Here is an 11,657-nt window from a genome sequence, read left to right on the forward strand (position 1 = left end):
GAGCAACACACAGCGGCATTTCATTTCTTAATGCACGTTTTGAACGAATTGGGGGAATCATTAGGCTCAGTGGATTTGAAGCGGCGCTGCACAGACCGATCGGTGTATGACATCAAAGTACCGCAAGAGCGATTCAAAAGCATGCAGAGTTGTCTGCTCTCTATAGCTCTTGCAGTACTTTGATTTCACACACCGACCGGTCTGATGGTGATGATCCGCTTCAAGTTGAACAAGCCTAATGATTGAATGGACCATTCATAAAGGGAGCCATTTACTTCACTCCTGAATGAATCAGCCATTTGAACAAATCAAATGGATGAACAAATGACTCAATGACTTAATCATCAAGACATTTACCACCACCTACTGGCAACTTTAATTTATTATTTAGAGTATCATTTCATTAAAGAAATAATTTCATATTTCCATAATAATAATAATAAAAATAATAAAATTAATTATTAAAGGTATAGTTCACCCACCCAAAAATTACAATTGTGTCATCATTTACTCACCCTCATGGTCCAAAAGAGTATATGTAATACATTTTATCAAACAAAATATTTCTTGCTGAAGCTACTTTTTGTAATGTCTGTTTGATGCTTTACACAACAATGACTTTAAATTATCTTTTGGGAGTAATTTCTCAGCCAAATTTGATGTGCGATTAATTAGATGAATTAATCGCCACAGCATGTAATTAATCAGATTAAAAATTTTAATCACTTACCAGCCCTAGTAATTAATAAATGTCAATAAATGTCACATTGTTAAAATGTTTTAAAATAACTAAAATATTTAAATAATATTTTTAATACATTTTATATATATATATTTTTTTTGAGAAATTCCTATCCTTGGTATTTTGTATCTTTTTTTTTCTTTCTTCAAATTATTGTTTCTACTGATGCATACATAACATCAGGCTGTTTTTTTTTTAGTAATTCAATTTATTCTCAATGATTCTCATTAGACTACTGTAAAACAGCATACTTTTTTTAAGTTGGTGCAACAAATACTTCCATTACACATAAATACTTTCAAATTTAAATATTAATCTTGTTTTACATTACAGAATATGACATTTTGCATAATGATAATGAGAAAACGTGCTTAAATGTTATAATTCAATAAAATCGTATGGTCCTTAAACCAGGCATCATTTTTTTCCCATATTCTTGATGAAGTGATCCAGTAACATTTCAACATTTAACATTTCTACAGAGCTACAATGGTGGCATATACTGATAAATTCAAGCGGGTGTTTAAACTCCTGACTTGTCCACCTTCAGGCCCCGATCAATAAAACAACTGCATCTCCTCCCATTTAACGAGCCGAGAGAAGCATCACAGCACAGATTGGGTGAATAAAACAAGTCAGCGGTGGCTAGACAAATAGCTGGCAGGATGAGAGAAACGTAAGGAAAAGCCTGCCTCGTTGTTGACTTGTGTGTGTGTGTGTGTTTACGTGGTGGTACACCATTGAGAGTCAGCTCTATTGGTTTCATTAGTGCGGAGTGACCAGAGGCAACCAGTGATGCTCAGTACATACATCACCCAGTCAAAGCCTATAAGCGTTACTGCAGCCGTACTGACCTGGACTCACTGAGAGCACTGAGTGAGCACATTTCACACCCACAAATGAATTACATTGTGTTGACATGCTTTGTGAAGAATAATATGCGCTGTTATAAGCAGAAATTACATCTTAATCTTGTTTCATTACTCTGGAGTTATTTGGATCTTGAGCCTCTGCTATTGAAGCCACGGCAGGCTGTCACACATTATTAAAGATGCAGTCCTTGATCTAAAAAATATTTTAAAAAAGCACTCCTTAACTTATTTCACAAACCCCTGAGAATTTTACCAAGCTTAATTCATGTATATAAGAAGAAATCTACCAACAGTTTGAGCAGCTGACGACAATGCCACATTTAAAAGACATTTGGCTAAATCAGCCTTTCTTTCTCTCTTTCCTGTCTCTCCCTGCTATACATTGAGGGTCTAATTTTGAGTCTACCACCCACCGAGGCTTCTCTGAATACAGATGCTCATGCATATTAATGAGCGAGGACAGCTGGCTTCTTGTCGTTGGTGATCCCGATCACCACTGAAATGTGTGGTCTCCACCAACCATCCTCCAATTAAATGATTCAGCGGAGCCTCTGTCGTGAATAGGGTTGGGTATCGTTTGAATTTGATCAATTCTGATTCCGATTCCGATTCTGCTTATCGATTCTAATTCTTTTCGATTCCCAGTTTCGATTCCAATGGGATTAAAAAATGATATCAAACATTTATCCTGTCTCTCTTTTTGCAAACCACTTAGTTGCAGTTGAATACCATGAACAAAAATTCAACAGGCTACATAAAAACTGGACTCTTTAAGAGCTGTTTGTGTGCAAAATAGAGCTGCATGATTCTGAATAAACTGAGTTTTTTTTTCTTTCTTTTTTCCAATGGAAGTTGTGGTTCTCTTATGATTCTGAAGAAAAAACATTAGACAACTAAACAAAATCACATGTAATTTATGAATGAATGATTCACTCAAGATGTACTTGTTTCATTACTGGATGAATCAGTGTTCTTGAACGAATCTCTTGTAGGATTCAAATACAAATACATTTTAACAGCTCCTTTTCGCCACCTACTGGCGTAACAATGTAATTGATAAATCTTCATTTGAAGTGTCAAATTACTTTCAAATGTGATTTACTCTATTTTAATCGCTACTGAACACATCAGAGTTTAAATCTAAACTATAAACTTTTATCCCAGTACTTCTGTGATTTGAATTAATTAATTTTAATATTAACAGTACTAATGGTATTAGTTAGATGCCACATATATTAGCCTATGTATTTTTAAGCTATGATTCTGTTTTGAAAACAAAACAGAGAACCAAACAAAATATGTAATTTAGTTTCTGATGTTTTATTTATTAAAAATGTTTTATTAATGTTATAAATAAGTCTATTTAAAATATTTATTAATTTAAACGAATTTGCCTAATTATGTAAAAAAAATCATGATAAATAAATAAATGAAGACTTGTTTCGTTTTGAATCTCTTGAATGAATGATTCAGACATCAAATACATTTAACAGTCACTGTTCGCCACCTACTGGCATAATGTAACATATACAATCATTATTTGCAGAACTTCATTACTTTCAAAGACCCATTTTGATCGTGGCTCCCGCAACATCAGAGTCTATATCAGGACTATACATTTTTATTCCAATACTTTCGTTATTATTTAATGTTTGCAACACAGAAATATAGCCTGCTGTGTAGACTGTTTGTGAAGCTGTTTCAAACATAAAGCTTTACATGATGAGCGCTGCTCTCTCTGGATCAGCGGCTGCGCAAAAGCAGTTTTAAATATTCCGATGTGATTGTGATTTCAAAGGTTTAATAGACATAGCAGAATCACAGTCATTTAGGAATAAGATTGCGTGTGTTTGAATTGATATCGCGATCTTTTAATGATTAAATGTGCATACATATTAGCCTTATAGCCTATGTATTTTTCTAGCCCATGTCATATTTGTACCAGACCTCAAAAGTGAGCCCTACTGAAACCGTAGAAGTCGATGAAACCATATTTAATTATTCTCAATACCAATTTCACAACAAAAAGTAAAATGCTATTGAACACACTATTTAAAAAGCAAAAATATTAATAAAATATTATTAAGAGACATTAACACATGTAATGTTAATATTTATATTGTTAATATTTTTTATACTTAAAAAGAAACTATTATAAATATATTAATATATTAGCACATTACAATTTTTGCTTAGAAATAAGTTTATATATAAATACTATATAGAAAATTATACAAATATATATTAAAATTATATAAAAATATGTTAAAAGATATGCATATGCATAAAAAATAAAAAAGGTAATTACAACGTTTTATTTTACAATTCAGACATTTTTCTTACAATTCTGAGCAAAATAATCAGAACTTCGAGACATAAAAGTCTAAAAAAGTCTGAATTCGGACTTTCTTATTCTTTTAGTTTCTGGCACAGAATAAAAAATAAAAAGGTAATTAAAAAGGCAACATTTTATCTATCAATTGAGATTTTTTTTCATATCATAAAATCGTGATCAATTCCCAAACAAACCACACACATTTGCGTCACAGACCTCACCTCAAACCGTTTCACCACATCCTCAAAAGCTTTCCTCTGTCTACAGCACTCCTCCAGCAGTGACATGCTGCGGTCATAGTCTGAGATGTAAGTTGCGAAGGATGACAACTCAGCCCGGCGCGTTAATATAACATCAACCACACTCGGACTGTCCTCCCTGAAGATGAATGAGAAACAACGAAAACTTTTCAGAGGACATCCAAGGACACTCATGCTAGCATTATAATGGATTGTGCTACTGTAACATCATATGTACTGCTATAAAACAGATAAGAATGTGTAATGTAATGTATCGTGGACAAGAACACATCAGCTTGTCCATATTAATATGTGGCTCAGCTGGGGAGATGCATACAGTATGTGGAGTGCATGCATTAGCACCTTGTAAAGGATGCACATGTTATATATAACACAAATAAGGAATTTTTTTGGAATGACATGCTATTAAATGTGTGCATAAGCATGTGTAAATTTTGGATATTGATGTGCATTAGTTTAGTGTGCATCAGTGTAATGTGCTTCAGTATGTGTGTTCTCACCACTGTTTAATGCGGGTCTCCAGCTCATTGAGGATCTCATTGTGCAGGTGGTAGGCCTGAGGAAGAGTGCTCAGGATCTCGTCCAGCCTCCCGTTTTCTAACAGTGGTTCCTCATCATCTCCTGCTGACTCTACTGCTGCTCTAAAATCCTGTAAGAAAGTGGACTGGCATGAGGAATCATTAAGTATTCCAAAACAATGCGAAGGTGCATTAAAGGAATAACTCACCCAAAAAAATCAAATTTGCTAACAATTTACTTACCCTCAGGCCACTCAAGATGGTTCAAGATAGTTTGTTTCTTCATCAGAAGAGATGAAAAGAAATTAACATTACATCACTTGCTCACCAATGGATCCTCTGCAGTGAATGGGTGCTGTCAAAATGAGAGTTCAAACAGCTGATAAAAACCATCCCAAATAATCCACACAACTCTATCAATTGAAAGTCCATTTATTAACGTCTTGTGAAGTGAAATCTGTTTATAATAAACAAATTTATCATCAAACCATTCAAGTCCTCTATCCTTAATATTGCTTTCTCCACTCTGAATCAGGAGAGAAATATGCACAGATCAAGCACTGTTTACAAGCGAAAACAGTCTAAAACAGTTCCAAAACAATATTTTTTGTGGATTTTGATGTGAGAAGCATTTTGATATGAGAGGAAGCATTATTATGGATTATTTTTGCCAGTTGCAATGGTTTAAAGTTAAGATGTCTTGATGGATTTGTTTCTTACAACCAAGCATCTTTTCACATGAGAAAACATTAATTGACAGACTGGAGTTGTGTGGATTACTTGTGGATTATTGTGATGTTTTCATCAGATGTTTGACCTCATTCTGACGGCACCCATTCACTGCAGAGGATCCATTGGTGAGCAAGTGATGCAATGCTCAATTTCTCCAAACCAAATCTGTTCTGAAACAATCTCATCTACATCTTGGATGGCCTGAGGGTGAGTAAATTTTCAGAAAATCTTCATTTTTGATGAAATATTCCTTTAAATATTTTGTATTGTTTGATGATTTCAGCTGCCAAAGTGTACTAGTGACATAAATTATCATGTTTAAATCCATTCCACAAGATTCCACATTCCATTCTCAGAATCAGAATTTGGAATGGTTTCCAGAAGTTCTTGGTACAAGAAAACAAACAGAAAAAAGTACATTTAATAAAAACACTTACTGTAATATACTGTGCATCAAGAAGAAAAAAAAGTCAAATTATGGTTTAAAAAACTTAAAGTAACATACATCTATACTGAGTAAGCAGAAAGAAATGAACAGAAGTTCACATTAAGTATTGCATATACTTAATTTACTGCATAAAAATGTAGTTACAGTGCATGATACATATTCTATAGCCTAACACCTGGGTTGAACATCATAAGCAGATTATTCTATGATAAAACAGCTATAAAGCAGTGGGTGTGTAAGTCACTCAAAGTGGTGATATACAGAAGAAATCACTGTCACTGAATATATTTGTTTTGGCTGTAACAGACAGTTAAATTGAGCGGCCATGAGCTGGCCTGTTCGGGACCACTAGCCTGATGGCTCAGATCCAGAGAGGATTTACTTGACCTACTATATATACACGTCATGTACCTTATGAATCGGGATAAAATCTGCTCTGAAATGTCTTCACAGGCAAAGCCGTTAGGGATTGTGTATCCGTTATGAGAAATGTGATGACATAAAACAAAGTCAGACATGCATGTGCACACAGACGTGTAAGCGGTCGTGCTGGGAGGTGGTATGCTGGAATTCCTTTCTGAGCTTCACACATGAATCAATGTGTATCGATCACAGCCGTGTCAGCATTTGTCAATTCTCTCATAAATAACTCAGAGCTGTTATACAGTCCTCCAAGGTACCATGAAACTTGTTTCCTCCGATAGCATCTCAATAGCTGAAACTCCCTGACAAATTTCCAAATGTTCATTGTAATGAAAGTGCTTTGTTTTACAGTTGCCTTCTTAAGTCTCATTACACTTGTATTGCTTTCTTACAGTTAAGATGCATAAACCACGACACAGGAATGAACTGGCTGGTGGGAGATACTTGTATTCTTGTACCCGTTTATGCAACTGCATGCTTTCATTTGTTGCTCAAAACCCCCCCCCCAAAAAACCCTGCAAATTCTCAAAAATCACATGCCTAGCAACCTGCACTACAATTAAAAGCATAACTTCACATTAGGGACAGGTTCTGGAAATTCTTTGTATTTTTGTGTTATTCAATAACAAACAATGGAACAATGGGCACATGTTCTGTCCTGTAGCCTTCTGATGGAGCACTCTGTTCCTTTCAGAGTTCACAAAACAGAGAGAGAGAGACTGAGAGAGAGAAAGAGACAAAAAGATAAATAAAAAATGCAGAGAAAGAATGTCAAGCCAAGCAACCCAGGAAAATATTTTTATTCAGATTTTTCCTAAACTTTATCTTAACGATTTCAAATACTGTAAATGCTGTTCTTTTGAACTTTCTAGGAAAAGTCTCCATTTGATCTCAATTTAATTTCACTGAGAGTAAATTTTTATTCAAAAACGTAATGCAGTGATGCTATTTGCGCTATTTTGCTTTGTTTCTTCAGCCTCTTCATCTATAGGACCAATCAGTACTGTCAAGTACCAAGTACCTTTAAGAGATGTATATGCTAAACCTAAAAACTGCAAATCCCCAAGCAACAGTGGGGAAGGAAACGCCCTCAAAGTCACCGTTGACAGCAGCTGAACACTGATTTAATGATGTCATAGTGGACAGAAAATCAAGGTGACTCAGATCCTCCAGCTCATTATCATTCAGCACAGCACAGCACAGTGATTAATGACATCTTTATCTTTTCCACACACCCACTAATTGTTAAATGCAGTATAAATATTTACAGCATATCAATATCAAACTGAACATTCTCTCAAATGAAAGCTAGACATGAAATACTACTGCAGCACTTGCTGTGATGTGCCTATTCATTTGGCTCCATTCACGATCCCTCCCGTTATGCTGCTCAATGCAAATCTACAGCATTATGTATGAATAAGGGGAACTATAATTACAGCTCTACTGTAATACAATACAGCATATGCATACGAGACACACTGGCATGTATATGATTAGCATTCTTTAGTCGTTAATAGGACAGCGATTCTATTGACTATGGCTTATTTTATTCAAATGAGGCAATTAAAACGGTGAATATGGAGTATAGTAATTTACATGAGGTGCACCATATGAAGAACTTTAGTTCCCACTGGATTGTGTTAAATTGTTCCTTCAGCCCCGCCTCGACTTCATAATTGGGATACATATTGTATTAATCATGAAAACAAAAGTGCTAAATTTGGTTATGAGGTTACAGTCTAGAGGACAATGTTTAAAACAATAGGTTATAGGTTTTTTTCTGGCAAATCTCATCACTCACATGGACCCTGCAAGCCATGCACACACACACACACACACACACACACACACACGCAGCCCTAGGGAACCAGGTAAGAAAGACACTTTGGCTGTCAGAGTGGGAGAGCTAATGAAAACAAATGATAACTTAAATTGGACACACTACATGACAAAGCAATATTAAGTACAGTGTGAAAAGCCAATGCATTCAGACACACAGTGAAACTGTGATACACTTCATTACACTGATATATAAGGAGCGAGTGCAACCAATGTCTCAATGAAAACTATATATATATATAACATAAGACATTTCAGCTTGTTGCTAAGCCACTATTTTTCCTTTTCATTTAATTTAACTCAATGTAGTAACATAATTGAAATAAAATAAATAAAAACTATATAGAAATACAAAAAAACTAATAAAAATGACAAAAAGGCAAAAATAAATAAACATGTAAAAGGTCACCCCATATTTTATGGTAAATTTCTCTCTATTACCAAACCATTAACTAGGATTTTGCCTCAATAAACTCCTAATTCGCTGCTTATTAATAGTTATAGGGTAGGTAGTTGTTAAGTTTAGGTATTGGGTAGGATTAGGGATTTAGAATATCTTCATGCAGAATATGTGCTTTGTAAGTACTAATAAACTGCCAATATGTTAATAATAGGCATGCTAATAAGCAAGTCATACAGGTCAAAAAAGTCATACAGGTGAATGAGTAAATGATGACAACACTTTTATATTTGGGTGAAATCCCTTTACAAACCACTTTGAATACTTAACTGTAATATGTCTTAAACTGATAGACTCTCTCTCAAAAAAAGAGGGAATTAGTCAATTCACACACCGTGACAAGTTGTTTGGGGCTTGTAGCCAAAACTGACGTGTTTTTATGTTTACAAGTGATGAGACTCATGAGAAGATTCCCAAACAAAAGCCTGGTGCGTAGGTATTGCGTCACTCACAGGCAGACATTTTCAAGACAAGGCTGTCAAGGCCAGGAAGTCTCAGTTACTGAAACAACACTGATAAAGGTTTGCAAACCCCCCACCCAAGTGTGTGTCTCTCAATGTATGTGTAAACATATGTGTATAAAGGTGCAATGTATATTTGTACTTTTGCAATTGGCTGCCAGGACAGAAGACACAGGTAGTGACAGCAGCAGTAAAACACTAATTTAGGAGCCTTTTTACGGGACCTTTGCATTTCTCATGAAATAAAATTTAGTTGTTTTACACAGGTTGTGTCATTTAAAATTCATTCATTCATTCATGAGTTTTGCCCATGCAAAAGTCACTGAAATTATGATAGGGTAGGGCTAGGGTGGTTTTCAGGGTGTTGCTATCTGGTTGCTAATGTGTTTTAGGTGGTTGCTAGAGTATTGCTTTGTCACTGAAGTGTTCTGGTCCGATTGCTTAAATAAGTATTAGCATACCTCTTCTTAACAACATGTGTGACTTGAGGTATCATTCATGTCTGTAACACCCCAAGTTTAAGCAATGGTAATAATGGTGCTTGCCTTAACAATCAAAACTAAATAAGACTGCATTCATTAAACATAATTTCACTGGTCGCAGTGTAAGTCAGTATCATAAAGAGCAAAACAGATGAGCCACATACTGATACTTAATATTTTTCTCTACTCTATTTAGAAATCTTTCCTCTAAGTGTCACTTTTGATCAATTTAATGCATCCTTGCTAAATGAAAATATTAATATCAATCAATATTAATAAGAAAAAATCTTACTGACCCCAAACTTTCAAATGATAATATATGCAAAAATCTCACCTACGACCACTGCAGTTCGACCACAATTAAACAGAATATTATATATATAAAAAGAAACAGATTTTCATACCTCCTGAAGAATCTTCAAAGCCTTCACGTGTCTGTGGATTATTAAAAAGAGATGACATTACTGTTAGCAGAAAAATAAAAACAAATAGACTTAGAACAAAAACAGCTGTTCAGTTCTGTCAAGCAGATATATTCCTGATCATCCAAGTGATGCCAACATCTAGACAGCTGATTAATGAAGCCAGTTGATACATAACAAATACATTTGAAGGACTTATGGGGAAAAAGCAGGCTTGCTTGGATAGTGGATCACATTTAATAAATCTTCACACTTAATGACTCATTGAGCCGCTGCTGAAATGCGGTATCTTAAGGCAGACAGTCCAATAATAGGCTGTCAGTTCGAACATCAGAGGAGCTGTTGAGTGAATCAGACTAGACAGTGATAAAGATGTGGACAGGGTCTGAACAAAGAAGATCCCTGAAGGACATCACATGAAAAACAACTGGATTGTATTTGGAACTTGTTTAAATCCAGACAGAGACAAACACGTACTCTCTTTCTGAGTCCACCAGGTCTTTGGCAACATAGTAGGCTCTGGATCGGCCATCAATCTGAATGTGACAGAAAAGAAAGCCATGAGAGATAAATGAAGAAACCCAGTGTTTAAAGAGTTCAAGTATACACAGTTCAGTCACAGAGCATGGTAAAGAGAAATATATAGATAATATTTATATATATATATAAATATTGCTAGATACATAGATGGAGACACAGCGAGAGAGGAATGGCTGTTCTGATCTAATTTCTCATACAATCCTGTCAAAAGAAGACTGATTATTTCATTAAAGCACAACGTAAATGAAAATGCTTTCCTGGACGTGCCGCTTTAAGCACAGATGCATTATGGATGAGACGCTGTGTTCATGGCAAGCACAAATCCACCATTGATTTGCAAGCTAATCACAGCTGTCTGAACACGAGTGTTACTACTGAATGGACATATTTAGGAGAACATAACTGCTTGACTGGGACTTCACCGGTAGTACTGATGTATTATGTATCCATGTTTAGATTTTAATAAAGTCTTTAATATCTGTGCTAGGGTCACTTTTATGCACAAATAAAAATCCATAATAAAACTAATTTACAGTGCAGCTGGCTTGTTTCCAGCTTGTTGTAATGCTGAAATCAGGCTGGGATAGGTTACTCCCAGATATTCTTTTCTTTTTAAAGACGAAGAAAACAAGGAAGCAGGCGTCACAAGGCCGGGGCCCCGGCTGATATTACAGTGGCAGAGGGAAGGGGTGGGGTCCGCCTCTCACGGCAGCGCTAAACTGACTGCCAGGAGACGTATGAACCTGGATCTCACAAAAATTGCACACACAGGGAATTCCAGTTTAAAGGGTTAGTTCACCCAAAAATGAAAATTAAACTGTGTTTTACTTACCCCGAAGCATCCTAGGTGTATATGACTTTCTTCTTTCAGACGAATCCAGTCGGAGTTATATTAAAAATTGTCCTGGCTATTCCAAGCTCTATCATTGCAGTCAGGGGGTGTTGCAGTTGAACAGTCCACAAGTCATCAAATAAAGCACGCGCATTCATAATAAAACGTGCCACGCAGAAACTGTTCCGGCGGATGATGCAGGACGTATGCGCAGCGCGCGCCTCTGAGATATGCTAGTCTCGCGAGTTTGTTTATAGGAGCAAAGGAAGCAAAGTTTCCTTACTTTAA

The 11,657-nt window shown here is 35.6% G+C and overlaps 1 protein-coding gene across 1 annotated transcript in view; it reads right to left on the reverse strand.

Moving 5' to 3' along the window:
* The window catches only part of LOC107728634 (FYVE, RhoGEF and PH domain-containing protein 5-like), a 43,315-nt gene that overhangs the window by 20,014 nt on the left and 11,644 nt on the right, over positions 1-11,657 (reverse strand). Inside the window, exons 4-7 of the mRNA XM_016538890.1 lie at positions 10,475-10,533; positions 9,980-10,010; positions 4,710-4,858; positions 4,171-4,327 (exon numbers count right to left, since the gene is read on the reverse strand). Coding sequence (XP_016394376.1) covers positions 4,171-4,327; positions 4,710-4,858; positions 9,980-10,010; positions 10,475-10,533 — 396 coding nt within the window. The remainder of the gene's footprint in view (positions 1-4,170; positions 4,328-4,709; positions 4,859-9,979; positions 10,011-10,474; positions 10,534-11,657) is intronic.

Source organism: Sinocyclocheilus rhinocerous, unplaced genomic scaffold, assembly GCF_001515625.1.
Source record: "Sinocyclocheilus rhinocerous isolate Xijiao unplaced genomic scaffold, SAMN03320098_v1.1 scaffold757, whole genome shotgun sequence".
NCBI lineage: Eukaryota > Metazoa > Chordata > Actinopteri > Cypriniformes > Cyprinidae > Sinocyclocheilus > Sinocyclocheilus rhinocerous.